General features: G+C 56.6%; 1 protein-coding gene across 3 annotated transcripts; it reads right to left on the bottom strand.

Annotated features, from left to right (window-relative positions):
* Nucleotides 1-1,434: 1,434 nt before the first annotated feature.
* On the bottom strand, nucleotides 1,435-14,926 carry GMEB2 (glucocorticoid modulatory element binding protein 2). Of its 3 annotated transcripts, XM_051632742.1 has the most exons (10): nucleotides 14,736-14,926; nucleotides 12,824-12,997; nucleotides 10,480-10,577; nucleotides 9,644-9,771; nucleotides 8,233-8,336; nucleotides 6,360-6,517; nucleotides 4,820-4,891; nucleotides 4,163-4,300; nucleotides 3,504-3,626; nucleotides 1,435-3,354 (listed from the first exon to the last, which is right to left on the bottom strand). In XM_051632742.1, exons 2-10 carry the CDS (start codon nucleotides 12,952-12,954, stop codon nucleotides 2,720-2,722), a joined length of 1,587 nt encoding a protein of 528 aa, XP_051488702.1. In that variant the 5' UTR covers nucleotides 12,955-12,997; nucleotides 14,736-14,926; the 3' UTR covers nucleotides 1,435-2,719. The 3 variants fall into 3 exon arrangements, with proteins under 3 accessions (XP_051488702.1, XP_051488701.1, XP_051488703.1); XM_051632741.1 differs by lacking the exon at nucleotides 14,736-14,926 and having other exon boundaries at nucleotides 12,824-13,153; XM_051632743.1 differs by lacking the exons at nucleotides 12,824-12,997; nucleotides 14,736-14,926 and having other exon boundaries at nucleotides 9,644-9,766; nucleotides 10,480-10,565.
* Between the last annotated feature and the right edge of the window lie 5,554 nt (nucleotides 14,927-20,480).

Below are 20,480 nucleotides of genomic sequence, written 5' to 3'. Positions count from 1 at the left end.
GATGGGTTTGTCCAAAGCAGAGATGCTGATGCAGGGTGCTCAGCCTGCAGCTCCCCAGGGCTGCCAACACTTCCCAGCCCCTGGCTCTGCCCAGGGACAGTGTCCCCATGGCCACAGAGGTACCTTCACTCACCGTGGCATGTGGGAGCAGAGGGCTTTGGGCTAGAAACACAGCCCCGGGGCCGGCTCAGCAGGACTGCTCACACTGGAGAGGCAAAAAAAGGTTCAGAGGGATCACAGCCCTTTGCACTTCCTCGGGCTGTCCCGAGCACAGAGATAGCAAAGCAATGACTGCCCTATCAGCAAACAGCCCGGGAGGGAAAAGCCTCTGATCAGGCAGGACTCCTCCTCCTCAGCTGTGGACCCGGGTTCAGGCTCAGCCAAAATAAAACAAAATTGAACACCCTAAGAGGAATAAATCATTTTTCCTCCTGACTGTGCTGTTAGCAGCTCGAGCAGCTGGTGGTTATCAGCACTGGGTGCAGCTGGGTCCAACCCCTGGACCAGACTTTGGAGCCATGTTTTGGACTTTGCCAGCCCTGTGCACACTCTGCACAGGCCAGGGACACCCCTGGCCCTGCACGGCACCCCAGAAAGTGCTGGGCTCAGCCTCATAACTGCTGGGGTGCTTTTCTAAATTAGAATTGGTACTTTGCAGGTAAGATTTTACATGCAGCACAGCAGGATACCTGGAGCTGACTTTGCTGCTGGTACTGGAAATGGAGAAGTCATGGAGTGCCAGGTGCAAAGCTGCTGAAAACCCCTGAAATCCCCCATTGCTGAAGCTACAGCAGCTCCTGCCATCCAGAGAGGACACAGGAACCTTCACCCAACTGCAGGAGTACAGAGAGGAGCCCCCTTGGAATCTCCTCCACAAGCACCACAGACACCACAGGCAGGGGATGCCAGAAATTTAAAAGCATCACCTGCAACAAAAAGAAAATAAATCCTTTTCTAACATGAACATGTTTGGGATAAAGCTGCTCCCACTCACTGAGGTAGCACCAAAATCACTCAGACTCACGTGTCTGGCAGGGTCCAGTGCCGAGAGGTTTCTTTTCCTGCTTCCACCCTCTCCTAATGCAAACCACTGTTCTTGTCCTCCTGTAACAAACCCTCTGGGTTTTTCCTTGGTTAACTCTTCCCAGTATTTTACCAGACCAGCACCCCCAAACACAGCCAGATTCAGACAGACAAAACATCCCCTTGTGTCCCCTGGGGTTGATAAACCCCCAAGCACAGGGATGATCCTGACCCAGATACTCCTTAGCCACCCAGGATTCAGTCAGAGCATCACAGCATTTCCCCCCATCCCCAAGGGCCTCGAGCATCTTTGCATGTGCACAGGCAACACACATACTGTGTTCACACTGAAATTTTCTATCTGAATTTAAATCATTTTATTTATATTTAAATAAAAGTGAAAAGCATGTTCCTGCCCCAACCCAGCTCTGCTTTGCTCCCCTGGCTGTAGCCACTAGACACAGAAAGACAAGAAGCCAGCAGTGCTCTTCCAAAAAAAAAAAAAAAACCAACACAATTTATTATCTCATTAGTGACCTGTTGCCACTGCTGCTGCCAGGTCAGGTCTGTGGAAACCCCAACACTTCAAGCACCCGACTCCCTCCAGCCGGAGATGGGGTGAATGTGGCTGCAGCTGCATGGGGCAGCTGGAAGACTCACAGAGAGTCCAAGGGTCAAGGGAGTCCCAGGGAGGGTCGAGCACCCTGATCCAGAGCAGCTGCTCAGACCCCACAGGGAGGGAACAGCAGCACCCGGAGAGATGCTGGGACTGGAGACCAGCCTGACCCTGCTCTGGGGTCCCCGCTGGGCAGTGAGCACAGGCTCCTCAGAGCCCTGCAGTTCAGCTCAGGATCCTTCACAGCCAAAGGGCTTGGCTTAAAAAAAAGTCACTGTTTGTGTAGAAAAATCCCAAAAAATGGATTTCTTTTTTTCTTTTTTTTCTTTTTTTCTTTTTTTTTTTTTTGAGAAAACTAGAAAGAGACCCTAAATCCTCAGAAGTTACAGCTCTTCCCAGCCCTCTGGGCTTCTCTCTCCCCACTCCTTCCCTCCAGCAGACCCAAGCAACCCTCCATGACCACTCTTCACAGGATCTGCTGCTTGTTCCACTCCCCAAAGCCACAGCCACACGCAGAAGCCATCCCTGGGGCTTGTGCCTCTTCCTGCTCTCCATGGCCGCACACATCCCACGGACACCCTGCTCCCAGGGTCCCCGCTCCCTGCCCAGATCCCCATGGGAACAGGGAGCATGACACCCATCAGTCTGTGCCAGATCCCTGGGCAGCCAGTTGGGTGCCAGATCGGTGCTTCACCAGCTTTTCCTTTGGCTGCCACCACCTTCCTGCCCTGCTCCTCCAACAGGCCTGCAGCTGAGGCAGAGCTCAAGCTCCAATGGAATCACTCTTCCTAGAGAACCAGGGAGGGAAGCTTTATAAAAAAATAAGCTTTTTTCTTTCTTTTTTTTTTTCTTTTTTTTTTTCTCCTCTCGTCTCCACCAAACAGGGCGGAGCATTTTTTCGCCTTTCCCTTCTCCAGGCGCCTTCTTCCTCCCTCTCCTTCCCTCTGACCTGAACCTCCTCGCCCCCGCCACGAGTCTCGTTAACCCGCGCCCCTCGTCAGGCGGCTCCTCGTCCCGCGGAGCAGAGGCAGATCCCCCCGGAGCGGCACGGCCAGCGTCCCTCCAGGCTCCTGCCCCCCTTCACTTCTGCTCCACCTCATCAGCCACTGCCGTCACCTCGATGGTGGCATGTTCATCCCCGGTGACACCGGAGGGGACGGTCACGACCGTGCTCCCACCGCCGGGAGCCATTTGTGTCACGTTCTGGATGGTCGTGCCAAGTCCCGGCAGCGTGAGCAGCTGGAAGGGACTCACCACCTTCACCACGGTGCTGCCGTCCTGCACCGCGGCCGCGCTCAGCACCGTCAGGTTGGAAGCGTCCGGGTGGATCTCCACCGTCCCGGGAAAGGTGGAACCAGCAGAGGCCAGTACCGTGTATCCTCCCAGCAGGGGGGAGGCCGGGGAAGCGGTGGCAGGGGGCTGGGACTGGCCCTTCCCCAGCACCGAGGGCGGCAGAGCTGACACCACTTTGCCAAGAGGGAGGTTGGCGAGTTGAGAGACAGGCACCCCGGGGGTGACGGCGAGCTGCGCTGGCTGCGACAGGACTTGGGAGGTGATGGCAGCTGGTCCCGAGGTGGCCCTGGTCAGCCTGGGACGTTTTAAAGGCGTGGGGACGGAGACGGGCGTGAGGGTCATCAGGACGTTGTTGAGATGCTGGGATTTGTGCTTCAGCTCCTTGGCTCGCTTGCGGTGCTCGTCACACTGCTGCTCCAGAGCTGGAGAGAGGAGAGCGGGCTCAGCCCAGGCCTGGGGGGAGCTTCCCAGGACCACGGCAGCGCCTGGAGCTGGGTTAACATCCCCAGTTTGACACAAACCCCAATTTCATTGCAGAGTGGTGAGAGCACCAGCGTGTCCCAGGACATACCTGCCAAATCCCGCGCGTACTGCTCCCTCGAGCGATCCATCTGGCACTTGTGGCTGGCCAGGACCTTCTTGACCAGATCCAACATCCCGAAGTTCTGGACTACGTTGTTGAGTAAAACAGCATCTTAAAAACAAGACACAGACCTTTGAGGGAAGCAAAATTCCTTGGGCAAACTATTTATGACTTGGTAAAAAGCCACACGGCAGCAAACACACTCAGCTGAGACAGCCAAAATCTGCAGGAGGGAAATGTGAGAGGCTGGGGAAGAGGAGAAGACCAGAGAAGTCATGAGAAAGTGCAGGAGGTCACTAGTGCATAAACAGTCCCCTTCGGCTTAGCAGGGCTGATAAGAAATCTGCTGGCACAGGAGCTGGTTGCTGCATCATTGTTCCAATGGCCTAAATTCCACCTCAGTTCTCCAGCCAAGCATTTGTCCAGACCCAGAGCCAGCAGATAGGAAGCCCCAGGCACAGGGAACTGGGGAATTGAGGCCACCTGAAGTGTCCCCGAGCACAGCCAAGAGCCTGCCTGGGGAACAGCCAGGAATGGGATTTGCTTATGATGAACTGTGTCCCTACAGTGTCATCCAGGTACCCGTAAGGAGAAGAAAAACCCCAAGCCCCCCTCCCGAGCCACCTCTGACCACGGCCAGGCCGTACCCCCGAGCTGCAGCGGGGGGTCCTGCGCTCGCTGCTGCAAGCCCTTCATGGTGTCCACTAGCTCCTGGTGGAACTCGTGGATGACTTCTTCCAGGAGACCAGTGTCCTTCAGGCCTCGCCAGAAAGCGAAGGTGTCATCTGGAGAGAGAGAAAGCAAGGGAGAAGCTCAGAGGCCTGGAGGGGGTTGTAATGGTGATCCCAGGCTCCACTCCTGGCCCCTACAAGGGTGAAGTTTGGGCTGCAGGTGCAGGGCGCTGGGACAGAGCGTGTTCCCAAAGGAGGGGCAGCTGGAGGAGGACATGCTTTCCCCACCCTGTCATACACAAACAGGACACTCACGCTACAGAAAGGCCCATTGCTCTGAGCACCCAAGAGGAGCAAGAATGACTGTATGACCCTTCAGGTATTTTTTTTTTAGAGCCACACCAAGCACTTGACCTTCACTTTGACACCTCAAGGCTTAGAAACAGTTTCACCCAGTGATGCTGCCGCAGTCAGACTGCACACAGGCAGGGTAAATAATCCCAGTGGAGGCTCAAGCAGGGTTGCTCTGGCCAGAAGGGTCCTGCTCCTCATCTCTGGTATTCCCCTCTTTCCCTACATCCCCACCATCCCCTGCCCTGGAGGCATGGAGCCCAGCAGGACCCCGAGCGGTACCTCCGATGCTGGTGCTCCAGTCGCTGGAATCCTCACACGTTTCTATGGTAATTGTGGCTGGGGATCCGTTCACTGCAACCAATAGCAAAAAAGAAAAGGGGGGGAAAAAAATCCCAAGTCCTGATTTTTCTCTGTATTATTTTTTCACAGGCTGTTTCTGAGGGAAACACTCCCCTGCAGCATTTCTGAGACTTCTCCTTTTTACTGCCCAGGACCACTGGTGTCTGTAGGGAGCTCCTGGAGCTGCACGCAGAGAGGCCTGAGCCACCGCCGTGCCAGCAGCACTGATTATTCCACACTGGAGTGCAACCCCCCTGGGATTACTGCTGCAACCCTTGCACGCCAGAGCAGATGCCCAAGAGCAGCATTTCCCACCCTGTTCCCCCTGTGGGCACACTAGTCCTGCTTAGGGCAAAAGTCAAACAGATTTAGAGTCTGATTTTTTTTTAGGCAATCTTTTCTTGTCCAGCTTCCAGGCTGCAGGATGGGGATGTCTGGAGAGTTTCTACAGCCTGGAAGGGGAAAGCACTGCAGGGATGCAGGGGGGTTTGCTCCCTCCCTCCAGCTCTGCCAAACCTCAGTGGTTTTGTTACCAGAGCCAGGGGAACCGGTGTCACCCGAGCCGTGCAGGAGCAGGATGAATGGGAATCTGGCCAGTGACCTGCAGAGCATTGGGAATGCTCAGCCATTAAACCCAGTCACTCTGCTCCTTTACCCTGGCAGCATGGGAAGTGTCTCCCCGTTAATGAGCTGGTGTCCAAGGGCTCAGGACAGGCTGGACCATGTGTTGGCATCACCACTGCCCTGAGGGGGCACCAGGGGACTTGCCTGGTCCTTGCTCTGCTTAACTCTCAGAAGCAGGAGGAGTTAGGAAATCAGAAAGTTTTCCAATAGGTCAAATCAAGCTTAGGGCTACAGCTGCATCACTGAAATCCAGTTTATGAACCTACACACATGAATGCAGGGAAATACATCAGTTGTATCCCCTAGTTCTCTTTATCTTTCATCAGACAAACCCAATAATAATTCAGGGAGCCTTAAATGAAAATGCCTAAATTATTCTGGAAGAAGCCAGGTCAGAGCTGGGGGAGGAAGGTCTCCTCCCCTGGCCCCCCAGGCAGCCAAAGCTGAGCTGGTCCCTGCCTCCCAGGACAAGCACCATGGACACAGGGCCCAGCCAGAAGCCAGGACAGAATGGAATTTCATGGAGCAAGGTTTTCTTACAGATTAATTGCAGTCCTCTGCTTCAGCAACACAGTTTTGGGAAAGGCAGGAGGCCAGACTCTTGGGGTCATGCAGGGTTAGAGAGCAACGAGGTGAGATATTGCACCTCTGCCCAAAGGCTCTAACAACACTTCTGCCCACCTGCTATGGGGGGTCCTGCAACAAAGCAGGGAGAGAAGGCAGAGGGTAAAACAACCCACAGAGCCAAAAAGAGAAGCAACCATCAGGGGAGGTTGGGCACGTGGCTTTTGTTGTGCTGTAACCCTTGGAAGCCCCTGCTGAGGGTGTGGGGGGCAGCTGGCTGGGCTGGACGTACCATCGGCGGAGGCGGGAGTGAGGGGGATGTACTCTGCTGATGTCTGGCTGCTCAGGGACACCCTGGCTCCTGTCAGGTCGATTTTGGTGCTCCGGCAGGTGTTGGAACAGACCTTTGTGTGCTGGTAGAAATCCAGCTCTCCTGAGTCCATGATCTTCCTGAAAGACAGGGAGCAAGCACAGGGACAGGCAGGTCAGCGGGAGCACAGCTCCAGATGCAGCTCCTGGCAGCCTCCACCCCTGAACTTCTCAAAGTCCCAGAAGAAAAGCAAAAGCCAGGAAAGCAGGCAAGGCAACTGTCTGCATTTCCCTTGACAAGTCCCCCTGTGTCCTGACCTTAGAGGCAGCATTAACTAAATATTAACTGAACTAGCAACTACAGCCTGCTCTGTCCTGGCCACACACACAAACCCAACAACCTCCAGGGCTGGTGAAGCCCTTCAGGAGGCTGGGATGGACAGGAAAAAGTCCATTGTGTTGTACCTGTGGTAAAGGGCTGGACCAGATTTGGTTTCTGTCCACTTCCTGGCCACCTCCTGCAGGAGGCAGGAGAGGGAGCAGCATTTCAGCCCTCTAGAGAAGGTTCCTCTCCAAGTCTAACCCAGAGAGGATGCATTTCCTTAGTCCAAGTCCTTTCCTCAGCCACTGGAGCACTTGGCTTGGACTCAGCAGCTCAAGAGGCACCTCAGCTCTTCCTAAGGATATATCCCTGCAAAACTAACAGACCTGGAGAAGCACGGGGGCAAGCCACACTGCTCTCAGCAGATCTGCTGGCTTGAAGCCTTCAGGGCATTTAAAGCCCAGACATTGCCATTCGCACCACCTTCCCACCATCCACATCTGCAGCTTCCAGCAGAAGGAAGAAATCTCAGCCCAGGGTGAGTAGCAGAAAGTCTCTTCCTCCCCTTTTTGCCTCTACACCTCAAAAAGAGATGGGGCACAACCCTATTTATAAACCAAATCAAGGTCTCTCAGCTGAAGCAGAGGAAGTTGCAGTGTTGGCCTATGTCATCTTCCCAGTTTAAGGCCATTGTCTCCGAAGCACCCCCAGGCTTTGCTGGCCAACAATAACCTGAGCTTCCCAAGATTTGTTCCCATGAGCTGCTGGGCTTGCTTTCACACACTCCTCAAGGCTTTTTTTCCCCCTGAAAGACCCACCTTGCCAAAGCATAAGCCTATTATACAAAATCTATTTGAGCAAAAGCTGCTTAGAAGGAATATGGGAGATGCCTGCATTGAAGCAGAAAAGCAGAAGAACCCTGGCAAAGGCAAAGCCACCCTGTGAAAAGGGTACAAACCCCCTGACAAGTCCTGAGGAAAGAGGTGACACTTTTTTTTCCTGCCTACAGGCAGCGACGGACTTTTATTAAATCACAGTCTCAGGCTGGTGCTCAAGAAGACCATAGAGGAATTAAATTACTGTAGCTCAGACTAGAGAAGAGAAACACTTGCATAAATAAGCTTTAAATAAGTCCTTGGCAAAAAAAGAAGAGTGATGTCAAGCAGAGATGTTGCAATGGGAGTGTTAGTTGGTGACCATTTGGTAGGTCACACTGAGGACCTGCAGGGACCACAGCCCAACCACCACTGGCTATTAAAACATTCAGTGACTTTATGCCAGGTGGGAACTCGGTGTTGTTCAAGTCCTAAAAAGAGCAGGGAAGCATTTGTAGCCCCAAATTATCCCCCAGGCACAAGGATAAAGCCATTGGACAGGCCACGTCTGGGGCCAGGCTGTTATTAAGACAAACTTTCAGTGGTATATTTGCCCCTCAGCAGTGAAACAACTGTGCTGAAGGGTCTGTCCCATCCCATCCCCCCCCATCATCCCCCAGGAAGGAGGAGGATCTGCAGATCCAAACGAGGAGACCAACCGGAGCATGATCCCGTTCATCCGGATCGCCCGCTTCCAGTCCTTCAGGGTCGACTTGCCCGCCAAGTGGACAAACTCCTTGGGACTAATGAGGTGATCATCAAACTGCAAGAGGCAGACGTGCAACATCAGTGTGACAAGTCATGACACGAGGAGAGCGTGTCCTGCCCGGGTGACACGTCCTCACAGCCTCAATGTGCCCATTAACCAATGCCACCAAACCAGGTGGCTAACACACACTTCCTCTCAGAGAACACTGACTCAGTTAAAAAAAAAAAAGAAAGCCAAGTGTTGCTTTCGTGGTTGGTCACCAGCTGCTGGAAGCCCAGGGTTTGGGGTCTGTGCAGCATGGAGGAGTTTGCTAAACCAGCCCAGGATGCCTGGGAAAACACCCAGAGTTTCCTCAAAGTGCCACGAACAGCACGGAGCTGCTCAGGTGAGTGGGGCTGCCCCGGTGACATCTGGGTCCAGGGACAGGCTGCACCCCGTGCCAGCGAGGGAAGAAGTTGTTTGGTCTTTGAGCTCCTGCCATGAGCCCAACCATCACTCCCAGCGAGAGGCAGCACGTCCGCTCCTGCAGGGAGGTGACACTGACCAGCACCCAGCTCTTCCCCCTTCTCTCGTTGCCCTACGCACCCAGCTTGTGCCTCAACCCATGAGCTGACCTAGAAACAGCCTGCAGAATCCAGCAGTTCTCCAAGGAGCTGCTTTACAGCCCACCTCAGAGAGGATTTCCCACGTCCAGTCTCCCTCTTTCTGACGTCCACATTGACCAACACAGAGCTCGCTCAACATTGCTGCACGAGGAACTGCTTCTCTGAACCACTGCGTGGGCTTTGGTGCAAGTAGAGGACTGATTTTAGGCAGCAGCTTGATCTGCAGCACTACCTGTCCTCTGCCTCAGGGGTGGCAAGGACCATATCCCCTACGAAGGGCAAGGACCATGTTTGGGAAAGCACCTTGCAGCAGAGTCCAGAGGAGGCTCCCTCAGCAGGGCATCGTTTGGCCCCTGCACAAATTCCAGCCATGGCTTACATCACCCACCATATGTCCCTGAATCCATGCAGATTTTAACCACCAGTTATCCAGGAGACAGAAGAAGCTCTTCAGTAGGTTCCCCACCAACAAACTTCTCAACAAATTCTCAGTTTTCAAGTGGAGCAGGCACTGGAAGTGCCCAAATTTCTCAAACTCACCATCAATTCAGTTAAATTGAGGCAGCATCTCTCCAGCCAGCATTGCTCAGCCTGGCTGAGAAGACCAAAATAGCAAGAAAATTTCCTCCCCTCCCACCATGATGTGGTTCCAATGCAAAGCAGCTTTCCAAAGGCCATGCAAGCCAGGACAAACCAGGTGAACTTGTAACGTGGGCATGGGAAGGCACAAGTTATGTCAGGACCCTTTACTCTCACCTGCACACACTTGACGTTGATCCCAGGGCACACAAACTTCCTCCAGATGAGGTTGGCTTTGCTGTCCCCACAGGTGATGGGGTAGACAATCTCTGCCTCCAAACTGTCCTCATCTTCAGCCATCTTCACTTCTCACAGGGAACACAGGAAGGGACAGATCAAAAAGAAACATGAGTCGCAGCCCCCGATTTGCCCCCCCCAGGCACATCCAGAGTGATGAAGCAGTTTTGAAGCTCAGGATTTCAAAAGAATAAAAATGTAGATGGTGCACAATGGGGTGTGTGGGGTTTGTGGCCACCACTCACTTGCACTGGGCTACTAAAGCATCCAAACCACCCAAATTCCTCAGGCTAAACAGCCCAGGCAGATTTATCCCCGAGTGTGTGAAATCCAAGAAGTCAGTGGCCAGGGCTGAAAACATTCCATTCTCAATAAAAATGAATGACGTTGTTTTAATGATTATCCACCCACCTTTGGGTTTAGAGGGCAGGTGGGTTTCAGGCAGCTCCAGCCCAGCTGGTCACAGCCTTTGCTCAGCAAACTCACTTGTACTCGTCACCACAGGCAGCGAGTTTGCTGTGAAAGTGACATCCCCACGGCCAGCGGGAAGGGCAGGAGCCAGCGCTGGCCAGACACAGGGTCTCATCCTGCACCAGGAGAGGGCAGCAGCAGCACGGGCAGCAGCGGCAGCTCCCTCGGGTCACCCAGGCCCTCCCGGTACCCCCGGGATTGCATCCCCAGACCCTCTTGGCCAGCACCAGCACGGGGCTGTGCCACACCCGGCTGGAGGAGCAGGCAGGGCTCACCCAAGGGGCTGTGGCACGGGCTGAACCTACCTAGAACCGCTTCCTTCAGCTGCGTGGAGGCTGTGAAGGCAGCAGCAGCTGCAGCGGCTGCATTTTCGGTCTCCAGTGTGTCCTCGTTTATGTCACCACTGGGAAGGGCGGGAGAGGCAGAGTTAAGCCACGTGGAGGTGCCACCCCCACACCCGGAGCCCCATGGAGATGCTGCTTCCAAAGTGGCTCTGACTGCATCTCCCCAGGGGGGCTAGAAGCAGGCTCTGGTTCCGAGGGGCTCAGCTCCACGTGTCTGCAGGAAGAGCCCTGCAGCTCCCGCCCTGCCTCGCCCCCCTGGCAATCCCAGCCCCTGGAGCTGCCCCCGGCTGCCATGGAGGGATCCTGTCAGCACCAACCCTCGCTCAGAAGTCACTGCCAGCCCCTGGCAGCTGTGCCTGAGAAGGTTTCCCTGGGAAAAAAACATGTGTAAAACATGCTGCTGCTGTCTGGGCAATGGACTGGCTGAGTCCCCAGTGCCTGGGATGCTCCCAGGAGCAGGGCCACTGGGAGCAGTGGAGTCTGACAAACCTGAACAGTGGCTCTGTGAGCAGAGTTAACAAGATGTGAGCTATGAGCCCTCCTGATCCAGTCCCTGAGCCTCTTACAACTCAATATACCCACGACCTTAACCAACAGGTGGCCAAGCGACTGCTTTTCAGCCATGTTGAATTACTGCAGCAAGCTTGTCCTGCAGGGGCAGGGGGAGAAACCAGTTAACTTTTCACACTTCAGCATATAAACTTCCAAAGGAAGACTGTGAGCAGAAAATAAACCTGGAACCTACTATGTTTTGGTACCATGGGTGAATTAAAATGGGCCTGGTGACTCACTGGTAACCACACTTGCGACCCGCGGTGCCACAGGACGAGTAAATTCAAGAGCAACTGGTTTTTCCATCGTGGCCTCCTAACCTGCAGCTGCAGGGTGGAACTGCAGCTTCCAAGCATCCCTCCCCTTGCCAGGGCAGGCACCAACCGAGCAGCACCCAGAGAAGGGAACTGGTGTGGGTGGTGGCTCCACCTCACCAGATGAGTAACTGGGAGATGCTGCTTCAGAGAAGGGAGAGCTGAAGGCAGTGCCAGCCGGGGAAGGAGAGACCCCACGGGATGTCACCCAGCCTCTGCAGCAACCAACAAGCCAGGCCCCTGGGAGGGAGGGGTGATGGATAACTCAACAGGAGTTGAGCAGGTAACTCTGAGCTAACGCATCCACAGGCATACATTACAGGAGTGGCAGTTTAACAAGAGAAAAAGGGAACAATTTAGCCTGTTGGGTTTTTTCCTCATCAGTTTGGTTCTTTCATTTCTCCAGCTGCACTTAGAGAAAAGCCAACAAAGCCACTTCAGCAGGACACAGCAGCCCTGCCTCTGCCTGCCACAAGAGTCAAAACCTCCACCCACTTCTGCAGTTCACCACCCTGTCAGAAAGGCAGCACCTGAGACTCAGCTCCCTGCAGGACTCCATGGCATCTGCACAGCCCCAAAAATGACTGAAAGGCACAACTGGGTTTGGAGAAATAACCCAGCCCACACCCCATCCTCCAGAGAAAAACCGACCCACCAACTTCCATAGCTGGTATGAAAAATTCCAGCCATTAAAGTCTGTGTCTGCCCTGGAGATGTAACCGGGGGGGGGAGGGAAGAGAAAACCACAACAAAGGTGAGTTCCTCCCCCCACCCCATCCCAGAGGGACAGACTGAGGCAGATGGAGGAGAAAACTCAAACACCTCCCCAGCCTCAGGGGTGCAGCCCACCCAGCTGGTCCTGCCCTCGCCATGAGGAAGCCAGGGGAGGATGGGCTTGTGGGTTGTGTCTCCTTCCTCCTCTGCTCCTGCCTTGCCTGGAAACTTGAGGGAGAAAGAAGTGGGGGACACAGAGCAGAAATGTCATCACCCCATCAGAGCACCAAGGATGGATCCAACCATGGATGAAAGCGAAAAGCCTCCTGCTGATTGCAACTATTTTCCCATTTTCCTCTGCCTTTTCCAGTCAATCTTAAAAACACATGAACTAACTAAGCTCTTAACTACTGGATGTGTGTGTGTGTGTATATATATATATATATATATATATATGTTAAAAGTAGAACCACACCCAAAGGTGGACTAGAAGAAGGCTTCAACCCCCAAACTGAGGTTGGTTTGAAGTGCCATGTCAGACAAGTTGGAAGCTCAACCCCCCTGCGAGTGGTGACTGAGGCAAAGCCAAGGAGCAACCAGGGCCTGCCCCTGTGGGGAAAAGTGACACAGGAAGTGACAAAATACACCCAACCCAACTGGCTCCAACCACGGGTGGGAGGTTTGCCAGCACTTCACCTTGGTGCACACCAGACCTCATCTCTTACCTGTGCTGGGACAGGTTGGTGGTGACCAGCACTGTCTTCACCTCCTCCACGCCACCCCCATCCATGGCGCTGTCGGGTGTTGTCACCACCACCACCTCCTCCATGTGGACACTGACGTCTGGAGTGGCCATGGCGAGGTGGGAGCAGGCAGGAGAGCCCTGGGCCACCAGCTGCCTGGGGAGAAACGAGGGGAAGCCCTGTGTCAGAAAGGCCTCCCTGAGAAAATCCATCTTGGGGGGTGCAGGGAATCTACGCTCTGGTGGAGAAAGGGATGAGCAAATTCCCAACCACCCCATTGCAAGAGGATGGATAAAAGGAAAGGCTCATCCCAACATGGGCTCTGCAGGCTGGGTGAGGGTGATGGGCATGGGAAGAGGTGGGCAGGGGCTAGACAGGGGTGGCGAGGGGCAGAGAGGGAGCAAAACAGCAACCCTGGCATTCTCCAGCAGCTCCGTGAGGACGCTCCGTTTGATGGTGTTTCCAAAGGGATCTCAAACCCTTCAGAAGGATCCCAGGCTGCTGGGGGAGCTCATCGCTGCCTCCTCCATGGCAGCAACAAGGACTCCCCCCTCCTCCAAAGTCACACACACACAGAAATCAAATTACAAAAAGCACTTCAAGTCTGCAGAAACAAAGTGACATCTGAAAACTGTTTCCAAGTGTGTGGTTCCAATAAATCAGCAATAGATTTAAACACGCCCCAGCGCCCGGCCCTGCACAGGCCACGTTCAGATGCAAGAAAAAACCTGGGGGAAAACCCCAAAACCTGGATAACTAAAGGCACAGGGGGCTGGGAATGCACCTCTGTCCCCAGCTGCTCCAGCCCCCATGTGAATGGGACAACATGCCCTAGTTTGGGGATGCTCTGGACATTCTAACTGAGCAGGAAGGGTTGAGCTCCCCAAAGGTGTGAGAGGGGGGAAAAACTGGGCTGAAACAAGTAACCAGCAGGAGTGGGGTGCAGTGGGTGCCTGGGGGGGAGGGGGGGCCGGCAGGGAGCACCCCATCTCCAGCAGGGCTCAGTGCATCCATGCACGTCCCTCCTGGTGCACCTCGGGTGGCAGCTTCGGTGGCTGCAGGGAAAGCACGGGGCGACGGGGAAGGGGGAAATAAGTAAAAGGACACCAAAAAAAGTCACATCGCAGCCCTGGGGGAGGAGGGGGAGGCTTTTGGGGGGCAGCGTCAAAGGAGGGCACAGAGTTGGGGGGCGACACTGCTGGGGGACAGGGCTGCACGGGGCAGCAAGCAAGGGGGGTGCACGGGGAGGGGGCTTCACCAGGGGCGCGGGCGGGGTGGGGGCTGCACGGGGCGTTGAACAGGGTGGGGGCAGGGACGGTGCGGGGGAAGGCCAAGGGGGTGCGCAAAGGGGGTGCACGGAGCAGCGACCTCACGGGGAGGGGGTGCACGGGGGGGCCGGGCTGCAGAGATCCGGGGGGGCTGCACGGGGGGGGGGGGGGGTGTGCACGGGGGGCTGCGAAGGGGGGGAGGAGGGGGCTGCACAGAGGGGGTGCGGGGAGGGAGGGGGTGCACGGGGGGTGCCGCCCGCAGAGCTGGGGGGGGGTCCCGGCGCTCGGCGCGGCTCCGCGCGGCCGGGCGGGGGGTGCCCCCTCCTTCTCCTCCCCCCCGCCCCCCCCCCCCCCATCCTGCGCGCTCCCGGCAGCGGGCGCGGGGCCGGCGGGGCGGGGGGGTGCGGGGGGGCAGGGGGTGCGTGGGCGCGCTCACGCCGGCAGCGCCGGGAGCGCGGGAGGGAGGGAGGGAGGGAGGGAGGGGGGGGGGAGGAGGGGAGGGGGCGGCCGGGCGCTGCCGCCGTCTCCTGCCGCTGCCGTAACGTCCTGACGCTCCGCAGGGACCCGCCGGGCGGACGGCGCGTGCGGAGGCCCCGCCGCGGGCGCGGGGCGGCCCCGGCGCTTACCTCACCCGGGGGGGCGGCTGCCCCGGCTGCGGCGGCTGCGGCGGCTCCGGCGGGGCGGTGGGTGCGGGGAGGGAAGGGCGGCGGGGCCGGGGGCGCGGGGGGCGCGGGGCTCGGCGGGCACCCGCGCAGGCGCAGGGCCGGGCCCGGCTCCCGGGACTTATTTCGCCAGGGCGCCGCGGCCCAGGCGCTGCGATCGGTGCCGGCCCCGCGCACTGCGCCTGCGCGGCCCGGGCACGGCGCGCGCACCGGCCCCCGCGCGCCCCCGCCTCCGGGGGGACCCCCGGGCTGCACCCCCGGCCCCGCACCCCCGGCCCCGCGTCCTGCGGGCCCCGCCGTGCCCCCCGTCTGTCCTCCCGCCTCCCCGCCCCTGCGTGCTCCCCCCCCGTGCCCTCTCGTTCCCCCCGCGGCTCCACGCGTGTCCCCCCCCCCCCGGTCCGTGCCCCGCATCCCCAGCCCCCCCATCCCGGGCCCCGCGGGCTGACCGTCGGTGCCGCATGTCCCCGGCTCCAGGCCCTGCCTGCCCCCCCCCCCCCGTGTCCTCCGCTCGCCCCCCCGCGGCCACGCGTGCCCCCCCTCCAAGCCCAGCCGGCCCCCCCACGTGCTCCCGGGGCTCCTGCACCCCCCAGCCCAGGGCACCGCTGCCCCAGGCGCGTGTGTGCACCTTGGTGTGCGTGAGCCCCCGGCCCCCGAGGCTGGGCGTGCGCTGGGGGTGCGGGGGGGATCTCTCCCCTCCCTCCCCACGGGTGCACGTTCATGGCTGGGAAGCTGTTCCCGCCGTCTGGGGGTGCAGAGCTGTGCTGCTGCACCTGTGCGATGGGTGCTGGGGAGCTTTCAGCGCTTCCCTTTGCCCCTGGGGTGCAGCCTGTACCCCCGCAGCATTTTGGGGTGTCCTGCTGACAGCTCCAGGGCTTTGTGGCCAGTGCAGGCACACGCTGCCCTTCACCCCGAGCCTGCTGGGGCTGGAGGCCGGGAGGCTGCAGAGGAGGCATCAAGGTGTCAGCAGTGACCTTCCAGTCCCCGTGCTGCGCCTGGCCCCGAGGGAGAGCTGCAGGAGGTTGCTCTCCAGTCCGGGTTTCACCCCTTTTCAGCACACAGAGCCACCCCCCAGAGCTCCAGTGCTGCCTCTGCCATCCCAAAGGCCTAACAAAAACTGAAGAGATAAGTCCTCAGGAGACTTTTGAATTCCTTATCAGCAGTGAATTGTAAAAGGGGAGATAAAAGAGTGTGGTTTGTCCCAGCGTTTTGGGTTCAGTGGCAGTTTTTCATGCAGCCCAGGAACACTCTTTGCAGGTTTGCCGGGTCAGGGTGGACACCCCTGTCCCACCAGCTGTGTCTGCAGGCATCCCCCAGCTTTGCAAGCTTCAGTCCTGGGCAAAGGCTGCTTGGTGACAAAGCTGCCACCATCCCAGGCAGAAGGGGGGCTCTGCACAGCTCCCAGGGGTGCAGCACACTCAGGGGCACTGCAGGGTGCTGCTGGGGATTTCCTGTCCCTCGCAGAGCCCAGGAGCCTCCCTGAGCTGCTGCACCCAAGATGCTGCTAAATTCCACACCGTGGCTCTGCTTTCCAGGGTTTCCTTTGCCCACCTCCAGCTCTTGCAGGTTTTGCTGCAATTTCTGCCATTTCTGGGCTGTGCCAAGGCCTGCAGGGATTTTTTGGGGGGAGGGCTTTTTGCAACATCCTACCACGTGGCACCTCTTCTGGAAGTGGGTGGTTAACACGTTCTCAAGAAGGAAGAGACAAAGCAGAGGTTCTAGAAGCTGTGAAACCCTTCTCAAAACCCTCTAGATGAGGTTTAGCTCCAACACTTCACTGCTCTGTGGCAAGTGGCTTCTTCTGCCTTGCATCCAGGGGGGCAGCTGCCCTGCTGCATGGTTAGTCTGGTTAGTTCTATTTATTTACATGAATTTCTAAGAAATTTGTTTAATAGTGGTTTATTTAGTGCTTCTCTGTTCCAAGGCTCTTTTCTTTTTCCATCCTCCCCATCCAGACCAGCCCTCCCTGACAACCAGCTCCCAGCTCTATTTCCCTCACATCCCTTCTTGTTTTCCAGGCTAATACTCACTAAAGTGACATTTCACAAGGAATTCTATATATTTTCCTTCTCCAAGATAACCAGCAGTAACCAGCAATGTTCACTCATCTGTTAGAAACTGGGAAGCCCTTTTCCAGGGAACCTGCCTGGGCTCCTCCCCAGCACCCACAGCCAGGAGGAATTCACCTTGTCTGCTCACTGCTCCTTAACCTCTGGCTCCTCACAGCCTTCATGCCCAGGAGGCTGCTGAGGAAGGACAGGTGGTTGTTTTTTTCAAATTTATTTTTTCACAGCAGTTTTGCAAATTCATCTGCAAAATCTGTTTCTTTTTTGCCTGCCCAGGTGTGCTTTTGCATTCACCCCACCAGAGGGAAGTGTTCCTGTCCCTTCCCCTCCCTCAGACACGGCTCCAGCACTTTGTAGGGATCCTTTCTTAGGATTTTTTTCTTTCTTTCTTGGCCTGGTTTTCATCTTGGAAGAAGCATTTTGGTGGTTGCTTCAATCAGGTCCAAGATCTGTCTGGTGTCTTTCCTCTGCTGTTTTCTCCTTCAGATCCCAACAGGACGAAGGATCTGACTCTTATTAACCAGTTAGAGGGTGACCACACTTGTTCTCTCTAACCCATGCTGAACCTGGTGGCCCCGAGGTGCTGTGCAGATGCTCACTTTGCTGCCTTCACCTTTTTGGAGAGCCTGGGTTGGTGGTCTAAGCAAACCTGGGAGGAGCAGCGAGCGACCTGCGTCTGTCTCTAGGTCCTTATCTCTAACAGGAGGGTCACACTGCAAAAACAGAATTCCTGCTTGTGGGAGCAGCAGTGTCCAGCCCCTCGGGAGGAGCAGCAGGGACAGTCCTGGCTCTGTCCTGCCTGGCAACCAAAATTTCCCACCCTCTGCCTTCCCTGTGGTTCAGCTCCTCTTACCCCGAGGTGGGGGATCCTTTTCACAGCCTGGGAAGCAGCCAGACACCTTCCCTGGGGGTGCCCCCCTGGCTTACAAACCTCCCCGGTTTCAGTTGCAGCTTTTTTTGGGTCGCTTTTGTGTATCTGGCCCCAGGGATGGGATTGGGAACGTTGGCTATGCCAGGTCTCCTGGTTTAGGGTCCCACTCACCTTGGGAACCACAGCCCTGCTCCCCCCACTGTCCTCCAGGCCAAGAGAAGCCCGGATCACTTCTCAGGAAAAGCACTGGATGTCTTTTAAAACAAAGGCAGCTCACGTGTTTGCCAGAACTGCCTTTATTGTGTTTGTCATTTTCTTCTGGGTTTTGAATCCTCTGCACAGTGTGTGTGCCCTCCCTCACCTGCCCCAGGGAAGGCAGCAGTACCTTCAGGCAAGCAGTTCATTGTTTTTTCCCTCTGAGAAAGGCAATAAACTGTGGGTCTCCACATCTACAGTGGGTGCAAAGCACCCCTTTAGCATGCAGATGCTGAAAGTCTACTCTGTTCAACCTTTTGGTCAGTTTTCCATTTAATGCTTTTTATTGGTATTCTCACGATACAAAGCGAAGCCTCAGAACTAAAACAATCCATTCATGGAGCAAGACACACACAGATGGTTTCATACCAAGTTTATTTTGTTGGGGTTTTTTTTTCCTTTTTTTTCTTTTTTTTTTTTCTCCATAATCACTTCTTTTGCACAACAACAACCTCAAGTTGACGGTGAAATGCACGCGATAGACCGAGGGGAACCAGACAAGGCTCTGCAGGGATGGACAGTCCTCCCAGGACACGGTGCCAGCTCCTCACCCAGCACGAGTGAAAGGGGCCCAGGCTGCAGCTGGAGGAGTGAATCCTGCCCAGGTGCTGAGCCCTGGGCTCACAGCTCAGCCCCACAACCACGCAGTCACCTTCCAAACCTCCTCCTGCAGCCCTGGGCTGGATCCTCCCTCCTGGGATGGACAGCTGAGTATCACAGCTCAGCACTTGGGTACTTCACTTCAGGGACATGGAGGGGTTGGCTTGCCCATGGTCCCTGGGAGGGAGGGGTTGTCCATGTTCCCTTGTCACAGGAAGGGGGGAAACTGAGGCACAGGGGGTGTCAGGGCTGGGATGCCCAACTGCTGCCCACGCTCAAGTCCCACCTTCCTGCACCCTGGGGACCACCAGGCACCCAAACACAGGTGTCAGCCCCTGCCCCTCTGACTGCAAAGGGGCAATTTATTGGTCTTCCTCTGTCACCTCAGCCCCGGCCTGAGGGTGCAAGGTCTCTAGCTCCACACCCAGCCCTTCCCGACAGGTTTCAAGTCCTCACAAAGGGATCATTCCCCACGGGTGCATTTCCGAGGGGGACAGCAATGGGGTGGGGGGGATTCAGCAAGCCCCTGGGGACCAGCTGGGCTGAGCCAGGGCTGGACGGTCCCACCAGGCCAAGCAAAAGCCAAGCTGAAGTTTACATCTTCAAGGGAGCAGCAATACCCACCTACCCCCGAGGTAGGGTGCATGCAATCGGGAACTGCCGCTGTCCCCGCAAGGTCAGCTCAAGGGTAACCCCATGTCTGGGTTAAAAGACTTATTTTAATGACTCAAAAATGAGAAGACAAGGCGCAGGCTCAGTGCACAAGCAGCCTGAGGGGCCAGTGTCCTTGAAAGCACCGAATTCCAGGCGGAGCCAAGCACTGTTGCAAGGGACAAGGTGAGCACAGAGCTGTGCTGTGGGATACCCGGCCAGTTGTCCCAGCCCTGGGGCAGCTCCTTGCCCAGCTGGGACCTCAGTTACCTCCAGCACCTCCTGCTCAGCTGGGCTTTCCAGGAGAGGCCTCTGAAAGCTGCCTGCAGGCACGGAATAAACTCCCACTGTCTGCTCCCTCCTCCTGCCCCATGGGTGCTCTCCCTCCCGGGCACAGATGCTTGGGCTCTCATTATGGTGCTGCAAAACCAGGGCCACAAACTGTAGGTACAGGATGTGATCCATCAACACCTACAGCAATCAGTGAAGGACCTCAAGCCTTGGGGTGAGGAAGGTGGCCCCAGGAATTAGGGGGTTGCATGCCACGTCCACAACCGTGACACATGGGAGCATCCAGGAATGAGGCTGGGATGGTACGGCTGTTAATGAGGATACTTAACTACTCTCACTGGAGGCATGGAACGTGCTGCTGCACACAAGCATTAGCAACCCTGGGAGATCAACCAGCCATGATCCTGGCCAGTGCTGGTTGTGCCCAGCACCGTGTGAGCTGCTGGCACCGGCAGCACCGTCCCCACGCGTGTCGGGGGGACATGGGAGCTGGGGCCAAAGCAATCCCACCTTTCCCTGCTAGTGTCCAGTGGCACCAGACAAAGGTCAAGCTCCCAGCATCCCAACCCTGCTCATCTGCACCAGGCAAACGTGGCTCTGCCACACCAGGAGCACCAGCCCCATGGACGGGGCTGTTCCCTTGGTACAAGGTGTCCTGGCAGCAGTGACAGAGCTGGTCCCTGACGTCACTGATGCCAAATTCCCTGCATGTCCCTGCTCCTCTAGCACCAGAGCTTACCCTGCAGGAGCAGCACCTCCAGCCTCAGCCACTGTCCCTCACAGCACTCACCCAATGCAGGGGAGACGGTGAGTTTCCCACACTGCCTCAGCACCCTGTGCCAGGCTGCTCTCCTGTGCATTTCCCATGGGATTTTTTGCCAGACAAAGCTATTGCAAGGAGAATTCCCCACTGGAGATCGTGGCTGGTCTCCAGGGATGGGGAGGAGAGTGGGTGCAGGGCAGCACAAAGGACCAAGG

Source organism: Apus apus, chromosome 15 (assembly GCF_020740795.1).
Source record: "Apus apus isolate bApuApu2 chromosome 15, bApuApu2.pri.cur, whole genome shotgun sequence".
Classification (NCBI taxonomy): domain Eukaryota; kingdom Metazoa; phylum Chordata; class Aves; order Apodiformes; family Apodidae; genus Apus; species Apus apus.
The sequence above is the reverse complement of the archived record's forward strand: the minus strand, read 5'-3'. Positions and strand labels throughout refer to the sequence as shown.